This window comes from Phyllostomus hastatus, unplaced genomic scaffold (assembly GCF_019186645.2).
Source record: "Phyllostomus hastatus isolate PE091 unplaced genomic scaffold, TTU_PhHast_1.1 phas_scaffold_11, whole genome shotgun sequence".
Taxonomy (NCBI): domain Eukaryota; kingdom Metazoa; phylum Chordata; class Mammalia; order Chiroptera; family Phyllostomidae; genus Phyllostomus; species Phyllostomus hastatus.
This window is the reverse complement of record NW_025334005.1, coordinates 6,163,664-6,187,068: the sequence shown is the minus strand read 5'-3', so window position 1 is coordinate 6,187,068 and position 23,405 is coordinate 6,163,664. Positions and strand designations below refer to the sequence as shown.

The 23,405-nt window shown below is 63.0% G+C and overlaps 1 protein-coding gene across 5 annotated transcripts; it reads right to left on the bottom strand.

Annotated features, from left to right (window-relative positions):
• Positions 1–770: 770 nt before the first annotated feature.
• Positions 771–22,402, bottom strand: RAB3IL1 (RAB3A interacting protein like 1). 5 transcript variants are annotated; one of them, XM_045855430.1, is made up of 11 exons: positions 19,260–19,476; positions 17,522–17,639; positions 10,465–10,717; positions 9,997–10,092; positions 9,828–9,905; positions 8,989–9,207; positions 7,268–7,396; positions 7,062–7,174; positions 5,585–5,684; positions 2,814–2,880; positions 771–1,852 (listed from the first exon to the last, which is right to left on the bottom strand). In XM_045855430.1, the coding sequence occupies exons 3-11, from the start codon at positions 10,522–10,524 to the stop codon at positions 1,770–1,772; spliced, it is 945 nt and encodes a 314-aa protein (XP_045711386.1). In that variant the 5' UTR covers positions 10,525–10,717; positions 17,522–17,639; positions 19,260–19,476; the 3' UTR covers positions 771–1,769. The 5 variants fall into 5 exon arrangements, with proteins under 5 accessions (XP_045711386.1, XP_045711382.1, XP_045711383.1 ...); XM_045855426.1 differs by lacking the exons at positions 17,522–17,639; positions 19,260–19,476 and adding an exon at positions 22,172–22,402; XM_045855427.1 differs by lacking the exons at positions 17,522–17,639; positions 19,260–19,476 and adding an exon at positions 22,172–22,402 and having other exon boundaries at positions 771–1,849.
• Positions 22,403–23,405: the final 1,003 nt, after the last annotated feature.

Below are 23,405 nucleotides of genomic sequence, written 5' to 3'. Positions count from 1 at the left end.
GCCAGGTGTGTGCTCAGAAATTAATTATCGTCAGGACACAATGGGACCAGGGTGTGTGTGTCGCTGTCCACCCCCCACACCCCTGGGTATCTCAGCTATGGTCTGCTGCTGATGCGCCCACGTGGGCCTGACAACAGAAGTGCCCTCTCTCAGAAGCGCCACCTATCGCAGAGATGTGGGCAGAGCAGGTGGGGATTGTGGGGCCCTGGGCCAGGCCTCTGACATGTTGCCTGGGCTCTGGATGTTCCTGGGCCAGGGGCACGGGCGCTGGGGGCAGGGATGGGCAGTACCAGGGCCCAGACCGTCACCCTCCTTTGTCTCCTACTGCTACCACAGTCCCTGCCCATGCTGCTCTCAGGCATCACCCATCAACCCTGCCACTGTCCCCCGAGTGCCAGGCAGCCTCCATGCTTTGGGCTCCAGGCCTCCATTAGCCTGAGGCGGTGGGAGACGGGTAGGGGGGCAGGATCTGCCCAAGGATCCCACAAGGATCTGCCCTTGTGGGCCAGCGGCCAGAGGCAGCCGTCCTCCCGGCCGCAGCAGTGGCTGGCCCAAGGAGAGGAAGCCGGCTCACCCCCCAGCAACCCCCAGCCTCAGGAACACCGGGAGGACTCCAGGAGTCCCCCGACAGCAATCCCTTCAGGATTTGGGTTTAATCTCAACCACGAGGGCAGGTGGGCAAAGAAAGGATTTGGTTTCATCCCTTCAGATGCCCGGGCCTTGGCCCGAGCCCCAGGGCGCGGAGTGAAGGCGCGTGGCCGCCCGGCCCCTACCAACAAAGGCTTCCTTTATTCAATAGAGATGGCGCTACATTCCATCCAGAGGAGGAACCCGGACCTGGTGAGGGATGTGTCCAGGTTGTGCCCCGGTCCCGCGTGGGCTGTGAGGGGTGGAGGGGGGCCCAGGTCCGGCTCATCCCACCCCAGTCCTGGACGCAGGGCTTGGCGACCTCAGCCCCGGCCGTCCGCATGGCTGCCCACAGCTGGAAACAGGCTTGGTGTCCTGAGGCCCTGTCTGTGTTTTGCTTTGGGAGGAAGGTGCCCCAGTCCTTCCAGCACCCCTTCCAGGGGTGGGGGCATGGCGTCCTGGAACACAGGGCTCCGTGAGGGAAGGGGGAAAGTCAAGTGGGTGTGTCGGGGGGGGGGCTTGACCCATCTTAGGAACTCTGGGGCAGTTCTCAAGCAGATGCCAGTTGGCGTGGAAGTCCCTGCCCGCCTATCCTAGCACCGCTGCCCCTTGGGCACTTAGGATGGCAGGCTCACTGGGGCAGTCCAAAGCGGAGGCCACCTGGGAATAAGGCAAGGGATGGCCACAAGGGGGTGCTGGTGGCTCAGGGCTTGGGAACTGGGGAAATCAGGCCACCCAGCAAGGAGCAAGGTTTCTTTCAGAGAAAATGGCAGCAACAATGCACCTGCAGGCAGCAGCTCCTGGAACTGGGGGTGAAGGGTGCTGGCCGCCCTGGGTGTCCCCTCTAAAAAAGCTGAGCCCTTGAGGATGGGTCCAGGCTCCTCGGTCTTTGGTGCTTTCTAGAGCCTCCTGGTGGCTGTAGTACCGCTGGGGAAGAGAGAAGGGTCGTCTCACGAGGTCCTGTCTGTGCTGGGATGGACGTTTGGTACCAGCTCAGTGCTGTCTCCACAGCCTGGCCATTTATCCCTCTGTTCAGCATCTGGCTCAGGGCTGGCTGCAGGGTCCTGTCTTCCTGTCCGTCTGTCAGACTCGGGGTAGGGACTGGCTCCCGCTCTGAGCCCCGCTCCGGCCTGGGCCAGGTCCTAGGCCTCCTGGGGGAAGAAGCCCAGCTTGGCCAGCGACATCTCCTTCCGCAGCCTCGTGATCTCCCAGAACATCGGCTCTGCTGCAGGCAGAGAGTGGACAGCTTAGTGACAGCTCAGCGTCGTCTCAGGCAGGTGGCCCCCTCTGCTGGCAGCTGGCTGGCACTCCAGGGCTCCCCGCTTCCCCAGGGCAGAAGACCTCGGCGTGTGGTGAACCTCTCTGAGGCTCCCAGCTGAGGTCTGGCGAACTGCTGAGCACACTCGAAGGGTCTGTGCTGTCCTGGAGGCGGCGGCGACGGTCACTCCCACAGCCTGACACAGACACACATGTGCACACTGCCACACACTCACACATGCTTTTAAACCTCACCTCGCTGTGACCTTGAGCAGGGAGCAGGGCTACGGTGTCAGTTCAGGTACCTGGGAGGAGGCGGCCCCTCAGGGCTTACCACCTGACCTGGCTTTGGCCTTCCAGAGGGACTTGACCCCCCATGTTGCGGAGGAGAGGCTCAGACTCCAGATTGGTTCAGGAGAAGACTCATCGGGGGACAAAGTTTGAAGGAGTGGGCAGGTAGGCTTTGCAGAACGGGGGGTGGGGACAACAGGTGGATGGAGGACCGGCTGGGCAAGGGCTCAGTGGGAAGCTCTCACGCAGGGGACCATAAGGAAGCCACACTTGGAGGCGAGGGGACTCCCAAGGGAGGCCCCTCATGCAGGCCTTCAGAGGCCAGGCCAGTAACGGGGAGCTGCCCCTGAAGGCTGCAGGGCAGGGAGAGGTTTCTGGGTGGGGTCAGCAGTCAAACCCAGGTACAGCTGTGACAGTGGCTAGCCTTCCAGGTAGGGCAGGGCCCAAGAGGCTCCTTCTGCGGCTCATCTCAGCACCAGGAGGCCTTCCAGCCTTTTACTAACCCAGAGTCTCCCCCCTCTCGGAGTTCTGGACTGAGACAGGGACAGCAAAACCCTGTCTTGGGTGATCCCCGCGCTGCGCGCCAGCCCCATCCCTCTGAGGCGCCGTTCCCCCACTGGCCACCAGGGGGCGCTCACCGTCCTGCCGCACCAGGCCTTGCTGGATGTAGCGGATGTAGGTGAAGAAGTTGCACACAGCAGTGATCTGTGGGAAGAAGGCGGGAGGGTGTGACCGGCCGGTCCTCAAAAGATGGGGTCCCTCAAAAGCCAGGGCAGACCAGAGACCAGCGCGGGAAGCTCATGTCCTGTCCCATCAGAGCCAGATAATGCTCCCTGAAATGAACAGGGCTGGGCCATTGAATTCACAGTAGCAGCGCTATTACTACTTCTAAGAAAAAGAATGGCAGCAACTAACAGTTAATCAAGTCCACGCGTCCAGCGAGGCAGGCATGTTTGTCATTTCCATTTTACGCGTGGGGAAAACAGAGGCTGCAAAAAACAAAGCCACCCAACAACGACTGGGGGCCACAGGGCCGAGAGCAGCAGGGTGGGAGCAGGAAACCTGGAGGTCTGTTTGGAATCTCTGCTCCCCCCATCCCACCCTGGGCCCTGCTTGCTCTGGATGCTGCAGTGCCTGGCCAGCTGGGCTTCCGCCAGGGGTGCTTTGTGATGCCAGCACAGATCAGCAGCGGCTCGCCAGGCCCAAAGTCTCCCGACCGGCCGGAGGCCTGCTCTGCGCCAGGCCCTGTGTTCAGGCCTGGGCCCTGCCATGGCGACTCTCATGCTGGGGAGAGGGCATGGCAGATGCCTGCAGGGGCCCCATCACCCCACTGTTGAGAGAGTTGGCCGTTAACTGCCCTCTGCTAATGATGGACTGGCGGTGCGGGGGACAGTATGAAAGGCTGGCTCCACTCTGGGCTGCAGCCAGGCTCCTGCTGAGGCCACACCCTCTTTGCTCCACACCCCCTCACCCCCCAGCCCCTTTGCCCTCACTAGCTCCTGAGACTCACACCAACCTTCCCTTAGGCTCTGTGTCTAGGGAAACGCACCCTGAGAGAGGTGGAAGGCAGCTGGCAGCTGCGCCCACAGCAGCCCCTATGGAATGTCTAGCACTCTGGGGAAAGGATGTCCAGCGTGTGGGGGCCACGGTCTGGGGGGTGGAGGAATCTGCAGGGAGGAGGTGATGCCCTTGCTGGGCCCTCAACCCACACAAGAGCCCTTGCCAGGGCGACAAAGTGGGTACAGAAGGGTTGGTGGCCCGGGGAAAGGCAGGGTGGTATAAAGGAAGTCCAGGGTGTCTGGGGGAGTGGGAGGGGCAGGGTGGGGTGTTGCTCAGTGGCCAGTGGGCCCCCACAGGAGACAGAACTTTTTTTTTAGATTTTTAGAGAGAGAGGAAAGGAGGGAGAAAGAGAGAGAGAAAAACATCAATGTGCAAGAGAAACATCAACTGGTTGCCTCTTGCATGCCCTCAACTGGGGACCTGGCCCACAACCCAGGCATGTGCACTGACTGGGAATCAAACCAACAACCTTTTGGTTCATAGACCCACACTCAATCAACTGAGCCACACCAGCCAGGGCTGGGGACAGAACTCTTGTCCCTGTGGACTCTGCACTACTTGGTCTCTTCAGGTGGGGACCACATCCTAAAACTTCACACCCTTCTCATCTCCCATGCCAGCTCTGCCCAGCACAGCAGACACGCGGGCCTGGAGGGAACGAAGTTCTGAATGCGGCTCTGCCAGGCAGGGGAGTGTCTGGCGTGGAGCCTCCTGCTGCACCCTGGCTGGGACTGGAAAGGGGTACGGAACAGGGCTCTGGGCACAGATGCACACGGTGGGGGCGGCAGAAAAAAGAGACTGGATTCAGAAGGGGGAGGCCCCAGGTCAGCTGGGTGGCCCCAGGCACACTCCTGTCCTTGCTAAGGCTCAGGCTCCCTTTGGGTGAACGGGAGCCCAGCTCCGCCCCCGGGGCATTCACCAGGGCAACACGCTCAGATGCTCTGCGGAAGCTGTCAGGACCAGACACGCTGCCCGCGCTGACCAGTCGGCTGCCCAATGACGGGGGGCCATCTGCCCAGTTAGTCCCCATGAGAAGCCCCCAGCAGGTCAAGGGGAGGAGACTTTCCCTCAAAGAGGGCCCGTCCACACTGTGTCACCTGTGCACCAATCCCGAGATTGGTTTCCAAACACATTCCTTTTTGTTCCTTGCAGTCCTCTTCACGGTCCACGAGGGGACAAAGGAATGGGGACCGCCCCACCCTTATCCACCAGCTTGGCAAGGCCCCCTGACCCAGCCTGGGTCCTGGGGCAAGAGAGGGCAGAAGCTGGGAGGCCTAGAGGACCCCTGGCACCCGAGGCTGACCCTCGGGCTTGGTGACAGACACCCTCGGAACCGTCTCCAAAGCCTGGGGCTGTAGCTGGCTCAGGAGCCCGCAGCTGGACTCTAGTGTCACCCCCTAGATTAAGGTAAATAGCAGAGGTGATGGCTGCACCTCCCGTGATTACATTCTGGCTCGTGAGAAAACGGGTACCTCAGTCCTTCGGCCACAAAGGGACTGAATTCTGCCAACAGCCATGTGTGTTTAGAAGAAGACCCCGATCCCCAGAAAGGATGCTGCCACTGACACCTTGACTGAGGTCCAGGAGACCCCGAGCAGGGGACCCAGCTAGGCTGTGCCCAGACTCCTGACCCAGGGAGATGAGAATAAAATGGGTGTTGTTTTCAGCCAAGAAGTTTATGGTGATTTGTTACGCAGCAATAGCACACTGGCACACCCGGCTTGGCTGTGTGGCCCGAGTCAGTCTCTGCACATCTCTGAGCCTGCCCTGTGGGTCAAGGCCTGGGATGCAGAGTCCCAGCCCAGGAGGCCCTTCAGGAGCCCAGTGACACTCCAGATGGATGACTCACCCTGGCCCGGGAGGATGGCGAGATGTAGTAGTGGCTCTCGGAGTCCCCAAGCCGGATTCGGTGGCGACAGACACGGGCCAGTCCGCTCAGGGCACAGGTGCTGGGGGGGCGGAAGCAGAGGGGACCATGGGGGCCAGCTGGGGCTCGCCGGCCCAGCTCAGGCAGGGAGGGTGCAGCAGCCAGGAGAAGGCTCCGCAGGAGGGGCAGGAGAGCTTGGTCAGCTGCATGCCAGTGGGGACCAAAGCCTCACCTCCTAAAGCCCCTAAAATGCCTCTGCTACTTTACTGGGCCCCTCAGACCCAGTCACCCCTCCCCCACCTAAGCAGGAGTCCACTCTCTCCTCCACTTAGTCACCAGGTGTCCAGGCCAGACCACACCAGCAGGGCCCTTCGACCGGCTCCCCTCAGCTCCTTCCAACCAGCTCTGCCCCTCCGTCTCCATGTTACCGTGGGCGCCACGGGCCCGGGGTTCCTCCAAACACCGCATCTAGCCCATCATCTTCCCCTGCAGCTTACCCACCGCCCAGGACATAGCCGTGGAGAATCCTGAGTGAGGGAAGGTTTAACAGGCTCCTTGGCTGGGGGACTTATCAGATCCTTTGCCGCCTCCAGGTCCACTATGGCTCTCTGGTTGGACCATGGAACCCTTTTTCAAGGACATCTTCTGGGGCATCTTTAGATTTGTGAAATGCTGGCCTGCCTAGCGGCTTAAAGCCCAAACCTCATCTGAGGACCTTCACACTCTGGCCCCCCACACCCTCCGCCACCTCAGTGTCTCCCTGCCCCACCCGCAGCTCCCCGAGGACTCGGCGGTGTTTCCGTGAATGCCCCAGGACCTCATGCTTGTACTCATTCTGTTCCTTCCGCCCGGAAGGTCTTCCCTGCTCGGCAAACTGCTACTCCGGGGCTTCCCCGCGAGCTGCCCTGCGGCGGGGAAGTGCTCCCCAGCCTCCGCCCCCGCTCCACCCTGGCGAGGGTGTTCTGCTCCAGCCCTGCTCAGTGCCTTAGGGGCAGGAAGGACCAGATCACAGGGCTGTTGGGTTATTTATTAGCAGAAGGCAGAGCTGGCCATGGACAGACATCACCTAAGTGTCAATCAGGGCCCGGAGCCCACTGTGGGAGAGAGGGGGAATTAAAGAGGGACACGTGTCAGGCCCGCCAGGAAGAGGGAGACCCTCCCCCAGCTCCTGGACTCCCCGGAGAGCCTGGGGGTCCAGGACGAGGGGCAGGATGGGTCGGGGCAGAGCCAAAGATGCCTCCTTGCCCTGCACGAGGGCAGCCACTGTCCCTCTTCTGCCAGGCGCCCCTGTGCCCCTCTGGGTGTACACCACGCCCTGCCCACCCCCGGGAACCACACCAGAACTCCCGCAGGCAGGCCCGAGGCTCGGCCCTCCTTGGCCACCCCCTCAGCAGAGTCAAGATGCAGGAGGGGGGGCTTTCCCAAGTGGGCAGGACGGAGCGGACGGAGCGAAGCTTACTTGGTGCTGCCGTATTCGACCGCAGCCACCTTCACCGTGGGCGGTGTCTGCGAAGCCACGGGCTCGATGGTGAGTGTGTTGTCCTCCACGGCAGCCCGAACCAGCGCCGAGAGCTGCGGCAGACGGGGCGGCGGGTGCGTCGGTGAGGGAGGAGCCCTGGCTGGGCGTCTGGGCCCGCCGGCTGGCTGCCCTCGGCCCCAACTCACCTCCTGCATGGTGAAGTCCAGGCAGGGGCCCACGTCCTCCCGGTACACCCTTTCTAGGAAGGGGCTGTTCTTGTCCCAGGTGGGCGATTCCCTCCAGGCCTGAAACTCTGCAAACAGGGTTGTGTCCACCTGTGGCGGAGGGCAAGGGCGGAGGGGCGGTCAGGGCGGTGGGGACCAGCCAGGCAGACACAGGCAGAGCTGAAGGAGGTGGGGGCCTGGGAGGATGCAGGGCGGCCCGCAGCATGCCGGTGGGCCTGTCCCCAGTGGCCCTGTCCCCAGTGGCCAGGCAGAAGGGCTGGGCCCCGAGGCAGAACTCCCTTCTTCCCTCTGCACCAAAGCCTTTCAAACACAGGTCTCCCTTCCGGGTGTGTTTGCAGTTTCCTGGCACTGCCGGGTTGTGGACTTGGGTCCCCGGCCTCATCCTGAAGACCCACCCCCACCCCGCAACTGCCTCCGTGAGGAGGAGGAGTTGAAGAGTGATGCTGCGGGTGCTCACAGGCACCCCCAGTCACGCACAGGCACATGCACACAGCCGGGAACACACAGCGGCTCTGAGAGGCCCCTCCCTGGCTGGGCTGGGGGAGGTGGGGGGGGCATGCTGAGCGAATGAGGCCGTGGGGCCAGAGGGGCGGCCCCCCAGCGGAGCCATTACCTGTCGGGAAAAGGAGAGAGAGGTAGCGGAAGTGGGGGCTGCCGGCTGCTCCCCGGGCGGGAGCTGCCAGGCCGGCTCGTAGGTGAGGTGAACCGCCTTGCTGGGGACCACACAGAGGAGCAGGGAGAGGAGCGGGGGCAGCCCAGGCTGGGCGGGTGGGGCCAGGGAGGCAGACAGGCAGACAGACAGGGGGACGGACAGGGGGACAGAGACAGACAGAAGGAAGCAGATATCAGTGTCTAGGCAGCAGCTCAGAACTCAGAAGAGGGACCAGACGCCTGGACTGCACCTCCTCCCCAGACACTCCACAGGTACAGGACAGGAAGGGGCTGGGGGCCGCCTGGGCGTCAGAGACCCCGGGAAGCGGATTCCCACCAGGGCCCTCGTGGGCACACGCCGGGTACAGCCCTGAGCTGCCCTTCTGACGTCCACGTCCCTTCCAGTCCTCCAGAGGGCCCCCGGAGTCCCTCTTACCACGTGAGGAAACTGAGGCCCTGACAGGTGCCCCCACGGCCAAGGATGTCATAGCCCATTGTCCCACCTGGCCCAAGGGCTGCACGTACCCAGCTGAGGACAGGGAGACAGCCCCTCAAAGGCCGTGCTCGAGAGGGTGCCGAGAACCCTCAAGTCCTGGGGTGTCACAAGGTTGAGCCCTGGGCCTCGGGGCTGTGGCCTCACAGGGCCCAGGTAGCCCCTCTCAGTACAGCTTCCCGAGGCCCAGGGAGTGTGTCTGTCTGCAGACCCCTGAGGGCAGGCCCTCAGGCTCAAGGCCAGCCTCAGGTGCAGAGATGCCATCTACTGCCTGGAGGGGCAAGGATGGGGTACCCGGCCCCCAAACTGTATGCCCGGAGGCTGAGGGCCAAATGTCTCATATGACGAGGGGCCTGTCCAGCCCTTGTGGCCAGAGAACACAGAAGCCTGGAGAGGGCAGGACAGGTCCAGGTCACACAGTGTCAGTGGCGGGGGGTAGGGGAGGGCAGGGGGTCTGGTTCCCAGCAGGCCCGAATGCCTGGCTGACAGTGGGACTGGCTCCCTTTCCTGTGTCCACTGCCCACCCACCGCCCCTCACCTCTTTGCCCTCCTTGTCCGGCGTGAGAATGTGGCCAGCAGCGGGGCACACGGCAGGGCACAGGGTGCTGCTGGTGCTCTTGTGACGTAAGTGGCCCTTGCGGGGCCCGGCCTTGGTGGGGCTCAGTAGCTGCGGGTGGAGCTCGCGGTTGGGAGAGGCTGGCGTGGAGGTGATGACCAGTGTCTTCAGGGCTGTCACCTCCGCCTGCAGCATGTCAATCTGGCCAGAAAGAGACGGCTGCCCACCTTAGCCCAGGGTGGATGCCTCCCCGGCTGCCGCCACCTGCCACCCCACTCAGGACAGCAGCAACCAGCCCCTGGAGCAGCCTGTAAGCTGGGGACTGGGACACCCGTTTCAGATAGGGGAGCTGAGGCTCAGAGGGGAGACCTGGCCCGTCTGAGGTCCCACCGGAAGCCAGGGCTGCCTCAGACACCTGTGTCGGGGCCCGTGAGGGGCACCCCGGAGCCAGGAACAGCCCAGCCCCTCTTTTCACAGACGGACAAATGGGCATCCGTAAAGTAACCAGGAGTCACCTACCCAGGCTCACACAGCCAGGAAGAGCTTTCTGCTTTGCAGATGGGGTGTGGGGCGGGACCAGAAATGACGGTGACCCCAGAGGGGATCCTCCCAGCCTCTAGGAGGCCCCAGAAAGGTCTCTGGGGCACAGCGGAATTTCAGTGGTGTACTCTCCGCCCCACCCGCCTGGGCCCTGGGCCCCGGTTAGCGGTTAGCCCATCGTCCCTGGAGGCCCCACCGGGCCCTGCCAGGGTCTGTCTGGCTGAATAGCAAGGTGTGCAGGAGCTCTGGACGGGCCTGGGCAGGTGGGGGCGGGGGCTCACCTTGCCCCGAGCCTCTTTCAGCTGCTTCTCTGACGCCGCCTGCTTCATGTTCGCTTCTCGAACCATCTTGTGGGCTTCCTGGGGAGAAGCCGTGGTCAGCAGCCGCGGCACCCCCCCCCCCCAAGCAGGCCCCGTCCCCAGCCGGCCCGCAGGTGGCTGGCCACTGTACCTCGAAGAGGCTGGCCGTCAGCTCCTCCAGCTCCTGCTCCAGCTGCTCCCGGACCTTGGACAGCCGCTCGCACTCCTCATCCTTCAGCTTTAGCTCCTGGGGGTTATGAGGTGGGTGGGTGTCAGCCCCTCAGGGGCCCCCAGGCCTGACACTGGGGCCAGCAGGTCCCCTGCCCAGGCTCCACACCCCGCGTCATCTTATGGGGGCCTGAGCTCGCCTCCTCTGTTGCTCTACGTCACGAGGCTCCTGCCAGAGGGTGGGAACCCTGCTATCGATCCCTCAGAACTTGGAACAAGGCTTCAGAGAAGTCCGGATGGTTACAGGTCATTTTGGGAGAACTGGTCTACCCTTTGTTCGGACCTCCCTCGTGCCCCACGCAGGCTGCGGCAGGTGCGTGAGCCTCGCTCACTCCGGACGTGGGTGGGCGAGGGCCCGCGGCTCCCCCAGGCACCCTGCCCGGAACCGCACCTTCTGGGCTTTGTGCAGCTCCTCCTTCAGGAACTCCGAGCCCTTCTCTCGGATCTCCATGGACGAGCTGCGAAGGCGCGACACGTCCAGCTGGGCGGCTGCCGGGCCCTCCTGGCCGGGGGCCTCCTCCCCTGCGGGGGTCTCCGCTAGGCCTCCCGGCGGCTCCCTGAGGCTTCTGCAGGAGCCCACGCTCTTCCAGGAGACGGGGACAGCTTCGAGGGGCGGTGGGTGGCCCTCATCCGGGTGGGGCTGCCTGGGAGGCAAGCGGCCAACAGAGGGTGAGGGGTCTTGAGGCCTCGAGGGCTGGGCCCAGGGACCAACCTGGGCCGTGGTGTCTGCACCTGTACGATGGGGCGCTCCCAGTGCGGCCACCGCCAGGGTTGTCCCAAGGGCAGAATGACCGAAATTGAAATCTCTCGGGGGGTGGGGTGGGGGGGAGAGACTTCCTTCATTCCTGTTTGCTCCCCACCCCCTCCAGGGCTGTGTGGGGCACACACAGCAGTGCTCCGCTCGGTCTGTCCAGCAGGTGACCCAGTGGTCGAGGCATCAGAGTTGAGAATCTGAGCTTCCACTTCATCAGGTGTGGACAATCCCAAGGGTCCTACCTCAAGGGTCACTGGGGGCACAGAGAGGTGCCTAAAACCTTGGCACGCAGAAGGCACTTATGTGGGAATTGCCTTTGTTGTTATTGTTCATGTAAATTTTATGCAAATCTCATGCAAATTAAGGACAGGACAAAGAGGAAGGACTGGCCAGGGCAGGCACGAAGATTCTGCAAACAGCCAGGCCAGGCAGGCTCACTTCCAGTCCCCCTGGATCTGTGGGGAGCAATCTCAGCTCTCCCCGATCCGAGGTGTGACCTCACACAAACACCCCTGCTCTGGGCCCCAGGACCCTCCTCCCCTGGAGACCACCAGCCTATACTGTCCCCTCCTTCGGCCAATCCACCCTCCAGCCTTTGCTTTCGAAGCAGACCCTGGGGACGGAAGGAGGAAGAGGGGGAGGGAGGGAGAGCGCTTGGCCAGCGGTGGTTTGTGCCAAGACAGCACCTCTGGACTCGCTCGCTCAGCAAAAGTTGGCGGCTCCTGAGCCAGCAGCTTCTGAGCGGCAGTGGCTGGGCTGGGAGTGGGGGGCCGCGGCGGAGATGGGGGGCTGGGCCAGGCCAGTGATAACAGTGAGGAAGTGGAGGGGAGGGGGCTCCGGGAGGCCCACACAGGAGGGAGGAAAGACAAGACCCGAAAGTCCTGGACTGCTGAGGGGAAAGTGTGAGAGGCAAGGCTGGGGGCCGGGGGCCTCCTGCTTGTCCTTTGGACTCTGGGACCGTCACCAAGCAGCCCCTTGGTCTCAGTTTCCCCCTAGAGTGACACAAAGGGACTGGACATCAAGGGACCCCAGCAACGAACCCATGCCCAACCCTTCACGTGGCCCCGTGCAGCCGGCCAGCCCAGCCCGGCCCAGCCTGCCCTCTGCTTTGGAACTCGCCCAGAGAGTGGCCTCGAGGTTTTTCCGGCCGGGCCCTGCCTGGCAGAGATGCGGGGCTTTGATGAGTACAGTGGGAATACACATCTGTCACTTCATTAATGGTCTGTGTGCCGGACGGGGATCCTCCTAGTGCCCTTGTTTGGGCAGCGTCTCGTTGGAAGGGGGTCCCTGCAGCGTGAGGGGCTGCCTGCGGTGGTGGCCCTGGGCTGGGCTCTGGTCCAGGGGACTCACGCTGTGCCCGAGTCTACAAGGGGTGCTCTGCCCATGTTATTCTGCTTAAAACTCTCAACAGCAGTCATGGTTTTGTCCCCCTTGCACAGGCGAGGGAGGGGTCACAAAGCTGACTGGTCCGCAGCGGTGGGGGGACAGAAGGCCAGGTCTTCCGCCGCCCCCCCCCCCCCCCCGGCCCTGCAGCTCCCAGTGGGTGGCGGTGTGAGCGGTGGAATCAGTGCTGCTCTGGAGGATCCCAGACCGCTGGGCTCAGGGGGAGGAGCCTCTCCTCAAGGAGGAGCCCCCCCCCCTTGGCTGTAGCAGGGAAATCTGACCCAGTTCTCACCCCAGCCTCTGGCTTCCCAGCCTCTGCTCAGGCCCAGAAATGTCCCCCCCCCCCACCCCCAGGAGGAAGGGCCAGGGCTGGGAGAGCTGTAGCTGACGGCAGAGGCAGCGTTGGGCAAGCCCAAGGCCACGCGGGGCTCTGACCTGAGGCACGTGGGAGCCCGTGGGAACCTCTGCAGCAGCCTCCCGCCCGGGGTCGGGAGTGAGAACCTTCAGAAGGGGCACTAGGGGTCAAGCGAGAAGGCCCTGGACACGGCACCGGGTTAAAGGCGTGCAGTCCGCAGCCACGTTTGGCAGACACCCCCCCCCCCCCTTATGCCTGCCCAGGCTCTGGGCCGCACAGCTGACACCGAAGGCCCTGGAGACTGTCCCCACTGGCAGTCTGGAGGTCAGGGGCTCAGCCCTCAGTTTGGGGTGGGGGGCAGCTGGCCCCACCTCGGTGTTGCCCGCTTTGAGAGAATGAGCAAGAACCATAGGCCGTGGGTTGGGGCTGACCCACAGGGACAGACGGCTCAGGGCACAGACGGGACCCCAGGCCCCAGACACCCAGACTCCGAGTGTTCCCTCTGCAGGGCCCGCCCCGCCACGTCTCACGCCGCCTGCCTGGGAGAGAGGAGGGCCGCCGGCCCCTCCCGCGAGGGCCGGACTTTGTCCACTAGTGTGGTCTGGGCCTCTGGCCACACAGGGAAAGGCTTTAACTCTCCTGCTGGTCCCAAGGGCACAGGCGGGGGGTGTGGCCAGCCAGTCCCCCATCATTTCCCCCACAGGCTCCCACTTCAGCTCACTGCCAGTGGGGGCAGCGGCGGGGGACCCTCCTCTGCAGCCAGAAGAGACAGAGAACCCTGGGAGGCCTGAGTCAGAGCCTCTGTGGTCCCTTCCCCACCCCCACCCCTGTGGGAAGGCCCCATGCGCAGATCCCAATGGCAGAAAGTGTGGGAATGGCAGGACCACCCTGTGGTCTCCAGCTGCGCCCTGCCTGGGCCAGGGGTGCGGGCACCGGAGGGGAAGAAAGGCCTCTCCTATCTTGGGAGGGCAGCTCTAATCCCAGACCCTCTGCCTCCCGTTTCCGGGCTCTGAGGCCAGCCAGCTCGCGCACTCGGAAACTCCAGACTAAGGAGGGACCCCAGGCCCCGCGCTCCTAGGCCCAGGGCAAGCCAGGATACTCCTCCCCCACGCACTTCAGCCCCCCAGACCACAGGCCCAAAACCTGGTGAGGAGGACACGCTTTTGTCTCAGGTGAGCACGGGCTGCCACCTCAGTTCTTCGCTAGTCTCTCCCTCAAGTCCAGCCCCATGCCCTCTGCCCAAACCTCCTCAGTCCCCATTCCCTGCAGACACCGAGTCCAGCATCCAGGATACAATGCTACCGCCGGCCACGGGGAAGGGGTCTGCTCAGGGGCAGGCTCAGATAGTGAGAGTCAAGGTCGCAGGTAGGTGGGGGCCGTTTCCTAGGGCCCGGGCCAGTTCATACAGGAAAGGCCCCGAGGGGTCACTTCCCCTGGAAACACAGGAGGGCGGGGGAGGCAGCCCCCGGAACCTCACTCCCCATCCAGCCTGCCCAGGACGGCCAGCAGGGCTTTCGTTTCCATCAGCAAAAAAAGGGCCACTGAGAATTAAGGCCCTGGACTCCACGGTCCCCAGTCACCCAGCAACCCCCCGGTCCACAGGCCAGTCCTTGGGCCAGAAGGGCCCGACTAGGGTCCTGTGTGCCCCTTTCCAGCCCCGGCCAGGCCCTCCTGCCATGAGGACTTCCTGCCCTCAACCTCTCCCTCCCTACCCACCCCCTACCCACGGGCGCCCAGATGGCCTCTTTGAGCCCAAGACCCCTGAGCCAACGGGCACACACGAGGGGCTCATTGAACAGGCAAGGGTGTTGTCAGCAAGGGGAGCTCCGAAACTGGGGCAAGAGGAGGGGGGCAGGGAGGGCGCAGGGCCACTCTCCCTCTGCCTGGGGCCACCGCGCCCACCGTCCAGCTCGGCTGATCCGTCAGCAGAAACCACTCCCCCCACCAGGGCCCGGCGCTGGGGCAGTGCGTCAGATTGACACTCCTGCACTCAGTAGGCCCTGGGGACACTGAGGCTGCTGGTCAGGCGACCCCAGCCCAGGGCACATGGAGATCCCAAGAAAGGTTTCACGTGCTGGCTCCCGGGCCCGCCCTCAAGCCCAGCCAGGCTCGGCGTGCTAAGAGGGGCCAAGTGTTCAGCTCCCAACACCCCAGCACGTTGGAACCCTGAGCCCCTGCCACACACCCGCGCCACGCCAGCCCACCACGGCACTGGATGGCGGCGCGTGAGGATTGCGGTGGCTGCGCGCCCCGAGCTCGGCACCCGAATCCACACGTGTCACTGTGCGTGAACCACATTACGGCACAGCCGTGAGAGGCTCTCCTCATCCTCATCCCGGTCTGAAACCCTTGAGGCACTGAGGGTCAGAGAGGGAAGAAGGCACCTTGGCCGGAACACAGGGCACGGAGGAGGCGGCAGGATGGGAAGTGCATCCGGAGTGCGGGCGGCAGTGAGTCATGTGACCTGCCACCCAGAGAAGCCCGGCGGGGAGGGAAGGGGATGAATGGCGCTTTCGGAGAAGTAAGGCAGGATGCGGAGTGGGGGGGGGGGGGCGTGAGGAAGTTGGAGATCCTGCCCAAGTGGCAGTGCTGGCTGGGCGGGTTCCACCCAGGGCAGCTGTGCAAGCCAGGCGGGCCCTGAGCTGGCAGGCAACACACGGGCACCGATGCCTCTGAAAGGGGGCTCCTGGGACCACCAGGGGCTGGACAGGGGGACAGAGAAAACTGAGTCGCAACAATGAATCGATGTCGTCGAAAACCGAGGAAAAGGTGAAGGAGGGGAACGGTAATGACAGGAATGAGGAACTGGGAGGGGGTCTTTCGGGGAAGGGGAGGGAGGTGGCTGAGGGAGGCACCAGGCCGGAGGGGGCAGCCGCACGCAGCCTGAGTCAGATGAGGGGAGGGCTCCAGAAGAAGGGGCAGCGGTGTCACACACGGAGCCGAAGACCAGGACTCCAGGGGTGGGAGAGGGTGGACCTGGGCAGCTCCAGGAACTGCGGAGCAGGTGTGCACCTGGGAGGCGGGAGCAGCAGCAACGCCTTGTAGGAGAACGTGGACCAGGAGGGAGCGGGAGGAGGGAAGAGCTGAGAAGAGAGGCCAGAACTCCTGAAGCAGGTGGGCCAGGCCAAGTCTCTCCCAGCCCCAGCCCCAGCCCCAGCCCCAGCCCCAGGCCTGCCAGTCCAGCCCAGCCCTGGTGAGAAAATCCAGCCCCGGGTCTCCGCTGAGAGCCGGGACCAGGCCCCAGAGGGCAGGGGCTCCACCCTCCACCATCTCAGAGGACAGGGCCCCCAGCACAGGGCCCACATCCACCTGCTCAGTACCAGAAGCATCTGACACCCCGAGACCTCAGACGCCCAACACACACACAGTGAGCACCTGCCACGGGCCAGGCACTCTACCAGCCCCGCTCCACCCGGGCTGCACAGCCTCACAGAGTCCAGCAGCAGCAGCAGCAGCAGCAGCAGGAGCAAGCCCCTTCATGCCGCATTCTGATTCGTTTGGTTCCCTTTCCCCAAGCCTGTCTGGGCGCAAACCCTGTGCCGAGGCAGGGGAGTCCAGGACAAGCGGGACTCTGATGAGGGCGAGTCTCGCATACAGGTGTGCTGATTATGGAACGGCAGAAAAGACCTCTACCTGTTGAGAAGGGGGAGGTGGCAATTCATGGAGGGTTTCTAGGAGGAGGCAGCAGTAAGGGTATAGCACAACCCTCTTTTCCCTGCTCTTGACCCTGGACCCCCAGGCCATACTGTCTCAGGGAAGCATTTAAGATCTTGCTTCCTGGCTTCCCGGCAATGTGGTCAGTTTGGCTCAAATACACTTATAAAAATTAAAAAAAAAAAAACCTGTCTCAGAGCGATAGTCTCCTGTGACTTAGGTGTTATAGACAACCACCACAGACTCACACTCCTTAGAGTAGGCACGACCCAGAGAGGGCGAGTGACCTGCCCAGAACCACACACCTGCCTGCAGCCCCTGAGCTCGCTTGCACCTCGCCTGCCGCGAAGACACAGCCCCCATGCCTGGGAGTTTGGGGTGATCCCCTCTCATTTCCGGGCAGTCCCTCGGAGCCTGGCCCTCCCTAGGACAGGTACGATGAGTCCCATCTGTCAGACGGGAAAGTTGAGACTAAAGGGCTAACACCCATGTCAGGTGGCTACCTCATGGCAAAAAAAAACACAAAAAAATCAAAACTAGCCTGGAGCCCAATCTTTGACCTCTGCTGACCAAGTGCCAAGTGCCCAGCACAGTGTCAGCTGCAGAAGCACCCGAGACACTGCCCTCACGCCCATCCCCTCAGAGCAGACTTGGTGCCCCAAACTATGGACATGGGGCACTGTGGCAGATGGGGAGGGTGTGGCCCCATTTGGGGGGAGCTGCCTCTGGGTCCAGAGCTATGGACCGTGTGCAGGAAAGAGGACCCACCTGAGCTCCTGCCGCATCCCACTGCGACCAGAGGAGCAGCTCTGGGCCCAGGGCCGGCGGCGTGAGCTAGCACCATGCCTTGGCCGGGAATGGCAGACACCCCAGAGAGGTGTTTCAGTTCACCTCACAGGTAAAGTGACCCCTCATACACACAGACACATCGACATCGACCCCTCCTCCCAGATTCCTCCTGGTCCCGGATGAAGGACCCTCAGGGCACAGCTGCCCCAGAGCTACAGGGTGGGGGGTGGACACAGGCATAGCAGCTTGTCAGAGTTATAAAGGTACTAATGACCCCAGCAGGGTCCCTCCAGCTGTTGTGGGTGCCAGGGTAAAGCTCCTAGGACACCAGGTCCCCAGGGGGTGCTGGCAGCTAGGCCCCTGATCTGTCGATCCCTGGCTCCATTAGCCATGGGAGGGGTCCCTAAAAAGGCAGGGTCAGGGTAACCCCCAAACTCTGCCTCTCACTCCCCAGGTGCCCAGCTCCTCATTCGGCCCCCTCATGCTTTGCGTCTGCATTTAGGAAGCACCTACTTTGTGCTCCGCACCCGGCTGGGCCCCGGGGACTCAAAGGCTCGTGAAAGAAGTGAGACTGCTGAGGATCATGGTGGGGGGGCAGTCAGCGTGGCAGCCTGGTCCATCCAGAAGGTTCCTGGGAATACGGCAGGGAGACTGGACTGGGGACCATCTCCAGAACCGCGAGTCGTCTCTTCGATTCTGTCCTCAGAGAAAGTGTCTGGCCCTAACCAATGTGGCTCTGTGGCCTGGGTGTTGTTCCACAAAGTGAGGGGCTGCCTGTTCGATTCCCGGTCTGGGCATGTGCCTGGGTTGTGGGTTCTGTCCCAGGTCAGGGAGTGTAGAAGAGGCAACCCATCGATGTCTCTCCCTTGCACCACTGCTTCTCTCCCTCCCTTCCCCTGTCTCTAAAAATAAATAAATAAAATTGTATACAAAGAGAGACAAACACAGAGAGAGAGAGAGAGTCCATCTGGTAGCACCCAGCCTTGTCTGTCGGGCCCTGGCTTGGACACCTCCAGGGCAGGACGTTCTCGGGCCTGGATCGCTCCTGGCCCCACAACCTGCTCGTCTCACCTAGAGGCCCAGAGAGGGAGGCCACACTCTCAAGGTCACACAGCAACCCAGCCGCTGTGTTTTGCCTTGGGCACACCCGACACCGGAGGTCACAAGGACTGCCCTCGCCTCTCCAGGTACCACCAGCTCATCTCAGCCACGTTCTCCCTAAACCCCAGTCTCCTTCCCCGGAGGTACAACCCCAAAGGAGACCTGCTCTGCTCCAGGGTTCCCCCTTTAAGAGTCTCTGGCCTCTCTACACCTCACCCCCACCAGGAGCCCATTCTCTCAGCGCCCCTGCATCTGGGGGTCCAGCCTGCCCCTCCCCCTCGCCCCGTCTCAGCTCAGGCTGTGCTGAGTGCCACAGAGCGCAGTGGGTCTGGCCTGTCTCAGAAAACTCTCCAGCCCCGCAGCCTCCCCAGGGGGGCTGCGGCCACTCCCCAGCTCTGCCTGGGAGCCCTGTCCTGGGACCACCCAGCTGGCCCCGTTCTTCACTGGAGCACAGCCCACCTCCACTCGGGTCCAGGACCTGGTCTTTCCCCGCCTGGGGAAAGAGGAAGTGTTTACCCAGCTCCATGGGAAGACTGCAGCCTCTCTGCACATAGGGGGCAGGGGGCAGCCGGGGCCAGGGCACACCGGAGAGCCAGTGAGCAGATGATATGGGTGCTGGAGGTGAAGCGAGGTGGGTGGGGGGAGCCCACCCCGCACCTTTGAGCCCTGCCGCTCCAGGAGCCCCAGGTGGAGGCTCAGCAACTTTCAGGCGCCGTTGGCAGAGACCCAGCCCCCTTTCCCCAACTGCACTGCTTTCCAAGGGTTCTGCGGGGGGCTCCTCTGGGCATGTACCCCCGGACTTACTGACTTGCACCCCTCCCCCCACCTCACTTGCTCTCCAAATGAGCTAGGAGGAGTTGGCGCTGTCACACAGGGGCGGCCTGCCACCCCCCTCTCGCGCTCCCAACACCCAAAGACTACCCCCCCCCCTCGCCCGCACCGCTGACCTCTCCCCGCGGAGTGTCCTTCCATCTCTGAGAGTCAGCTCTCTCTGGTCCTCGTGCTACAACGGGCTCCTCCGCCGCAGAGAGGACTGGGGAGCCGAACCCCCAGTCCTGTGGGTACAGACTCCGCAGGGATCCCTCACCCGCCCAGCCCGGACACAGCGGGAGGCGACCCTGCTCGGAGCCGCGAGCGCGCTTGGACCTACCCGCTCCACATCCCGGAGCTTCGGGGCGCCCGGGCGTTTGTCCCCGCCGCCTCAGAGATCTCCTAGCACTGCGTCCCTGCCGTGTCCCCCGCCGCTGCGGACTCCACCCCGGGCCAGCTGGCCTGTCCCGCTGCCTGTCAGTCCTGGCCCCAGTCCGTCCGTCCGGGACCCCAGCTCAGCCCCTACCCTGCCCTCGGGGGTCACGTGGCCAAGGGGGTGGCCGGAGGACACATGCCCGGCCCCGCCCCTCCGCCTGCAGGGCGCAGAGCTGAGCGCGCGCCCGGCCCAACCCCACTCGGCTGCTCGCCCCGGACAGTCCGACTGCGGGAGGAGGCCGATCCCCATCGCCCTTGGCCAGCAGCGCTCAGACGCTCCCCGCCGCTCCCTCTCTCGGGTCACCGCCTCCCCGGCACGGCGCAGCACCCCTTCCGGCCACTCGGCTCAAGAACCTGCATTGGTTACCGGGCTTTCTGCTCCGTGATCCTTATCGATTGCCACTCTGGGTCAGCAGACACCTTCCAACCCCCTCCGCGGGCCTTCTGGCCCTCATCATCCCCTCCTGAGCTCCCCGCTCCGAGGCCGTCCCTGCGCAACATTTTGCCTGGTGGGAGGCGGGGCGGGGGGGGGCAGACCCCAAAACAAGTCTTCTCCGTCTTACTCTCTGGGTACTTGTCCCAGGCAGGACCCACGTGTGGCCCATCTCCAGCCCCAGCCTCTCGTGCCTGTGAACAGCCGCCCCCCCCAGCCTTGCCTTGGCCACTGCCTTCTCTCCGGAGGAAGGCACCCGCCACGCCCACACACCTGCCCGGTCCCACATCTGCAAAACCTTTCCCCTGCACCTCAAACCGTTGGTCTCCGGGTACCTCAGACTCTCCGTGCCTCTCCCCTACCCTAGGCTCTGACCCTTGGTTGCACTGACCTCAGCTTCAACTCAGGGCTGGTGAAAACGTGACCTCCCTTCTCTCCTGCGGGGAACTGTGCCTCCCCCTCCCCCCACATCTAGAGGAGGACTGGGGGGGCTGGAAGAAGATACTCCCTTCTGGATGCTGCCAGCACTCGGGACACTAGTTTTCCAAGCCCACAGAGCCAGGGTCCCTGGGCTTGCGTTTGTCAGCTCTTCCTCTGGGGACACATAGATATTTCTTTCATTCATTCGTCCAACCGCCCTTTCTGAGCACAAACTATGCACAACACAAGGGCTGTGGGCCCGCAGGAAACTGAGAGACACAGTCTCTGTCCTCCTGGGGCTCCAGGATAGTGGGGGGAGGGCGTACGGGACATACTCTCAAGGACCTCCACTTCTAGGACCCCCACTTGCCCAAGGCACACCTACCTTGCTCCGTGAGTGATGTCTTTGTTCAAAACAGAAAACAGTAGCCCTTCCCTCGGCGGACACAGCCCCCGCCACGGCTCAGGACGTGGTGAGTGGACAGCAGGCTGGAGGCCATGCCTGCTCCGTGGTTCCCTCAGCCCGCACCTGTCCGGTGAGCAGCCCGGGGCATCCCTTCTCACTCTCCAGAAGCTTTCCGCCCAGGCCTCCCGTGCCCTTCGCTCTGCAGGGAAGTTGCTTCCCTGACTGCGGACAGACACCCGCTCCTTCCTGGCGCTCTGTCTCCCCACCCAGCCCAGCCCAGCGCAGGGCCTGGCGGAAAGCAGACGTCCTCGCGATCGCTGACTTGAACCCTTCACCAGAACAACTCTTGAGCATCTGCTGCTTCCTGGCCTTTGCTTTGTTCGCTTTGTTTAGGGGAAGGGGGAGAAGATGACTCTAAAGGAGCTCAGGACAGGACCAGGCAGGAGATAAGACCTAGTCCGAGGCCGGCAACCCGGACTGGTGGGAGATGAGGGGCGGAAGGGTGTGCCAGCCCGGGGCCGTGGCTCCAGGAGAAGAATCCTCAGTACGGGAGGGTGGGTGGGCTGTGGAGGCCCTTGAGTGAGGCCTCCATGGGCAAGTGTGGGGTCACCATTCTGGGAGCATTGACACCCCAATTACTAGCCAAAAATATTCCAGCATCTATGTATCCAGTTACCTTGCATTCCCAGGCTTCACTAGCTTCTCCCACAGCCCCATAAGCTCTGCTCCTCAGCTGAAAAGGATGGGCTCAGAGGGGGTAAGGAACCTGCCTGATGTCACACAGCCAGGGGTAATTAGGCTGAGACCCCTTATACCCGTTTTCTGAAAAGACAGCCCAGGCCCTAGGCTGGCGTAGCTCAGTGGATTGAGCGCGGGCTTCAAACCAAAGTGTCGCAGGTTCGATTCCCAATCAGGGCACATGCCTGGATTGCAGGCCACGGCCCCCAGCAATTGCACATTGATGTTTCTCTCTCTCTCTCTCTTTCTCTCTCTCTTTCTCCCTCCCTTCCCTCTCTAAAAGTAAATAAATAAAATCTTTAAAAAAGAAAAAAAAGACAGCCCAGAAACCAGAGGACTCACTGGAGGCTGCAGCTGCATGCAGCCGTGTGACTACTAGCTGCCTGGCCTGCAGGTGGAAAGGGAGAAATGAAATAAGGTGTGTCTTCTGCCCCCAAGCCACTGGCCTCTCCAAATTGCCCCTGCCCCCAACCAGTTTCCCTGGCCCTCCCCATCCCCAGCTTCGGCCGAAGTCCCTTGGCCGGAGGGAGACGTGGAGCAGAACCGCCAGCCTCCACGACCCAGGCCCTGACTCTGTCCTCCGTCCACTGTGTGACCCAGGATGAGTGTATTTTCCTCTCTGAGCCTTGGTCTCTATGTCTGCATGACTGCCAAGTGGAACAAGACCGTCAGGGCCACCCCCTGGCGCTGACCTTGTAGGAGGCTCATGAAACTCCTCCCAGTTCCAGGCTGGTCCCCTGCCCAGAAGCTGGCTACTCAACCCCTCCCCCAGGCCCCCTACAGAGCAAGATCTCCCTTCCCTGTCAGGTCACCGGCTCACCTGTCTGTGTCCCAGGGCTCCTCTCCCAGGTCGCCCTCGAGGGCAGGGCACAGACCTGATGGGGCGTAGCGAACGGCCCCTGAGCTCATCACCAGGTACACGGGGCATTTCCCTCGGGCCGGGCACCTGGTGCCTTCCTCAGCGGGGTTCATGCCTGCAGGGCCAGGCCAAGCGTCCCTCCGGAGGCTGCCGGACGGGCAGGTGGCAGAGCCTTCTCCCTACCCCCGGGCTCACACTAACCTTTGCTATCTTGAAGAAGCAGCTGCCTGTGAGGGAGGAGCCTTCCGGACAGGAGTCTATCTCCTTAGCACCATAATTATTAACTCCTGTGGCTCAACAGGCAGCAGCAGAAAATTCTGGGGCCCTCCTTCCTAGGCCTCGAAGGGTGGTGGGAGCCTTGTCTGCATGCCCGGGGCCCGGGGCTTCAGCTGGGCCCACAGATGAGGCCGCCTGTTCCCTGACCTTTGCCCAGGTTAGCACGCTGGAAGGAGGCTGCCCAGCCCTGGCTCCAGCGCTCGCTGGCTGTGTAGGCTTGGGTGAGGCTGCCTGCCTCCCCCTCTCTAACCCCTGACCTCGATACCCCCTTCAAACCTTTAACCACCAGCAAAAAGGGACAACTCAGTGAAGTAGCTAAGAACCCAGGCCTGGCTCTGGCTGGTGTGTGTCAGTGGACTGAGCACCAGCCTGCGAACCACAAAGGGTTGCCGATTCGAATCCCAGTCAGGGCACACGCCTGGGTTGTGGGCCAGGTCCCCAGTGTGTGTGGGGGGGTGTGTGTATGAGAGGCCACAGATGGATGTTTCTCTCTCACATTGGTGTATCTCCCCCCTTCCAGGCTGTGAACCCCTGGACCTGGTAGCCTCTCTGTGCTTCAGTTTCCCCAACTATGAAATGGGATTTCACCCTCAATGGCACAGCAGGCCGGCTGCTGTTGCCCAGATATGCCCTACAACCTTGCCTTCCTCTCATTAGTCCCTCTTTCGGCAGCCTCCACCCCATCCCGCCCCGCTGATAGACCTACCCCCTCCTCCTGGGAGCCTTCCCTTGCGATTTGCTTTCTTCCTGCGCGGGCAGCGGGCTCCAGCCCTCAGATGCACGGTCTGCCCTGTGTTATGACAAGTGCCCCATGGTGCTGTTGGACAACCCGCAAGCCCCGAGTTACCCACGGGCAGAGGCTGCCCCCCCCACTCATCACCAAATCCTCTGTGTCTCCTCGCCTGGCACACAGCCAGCC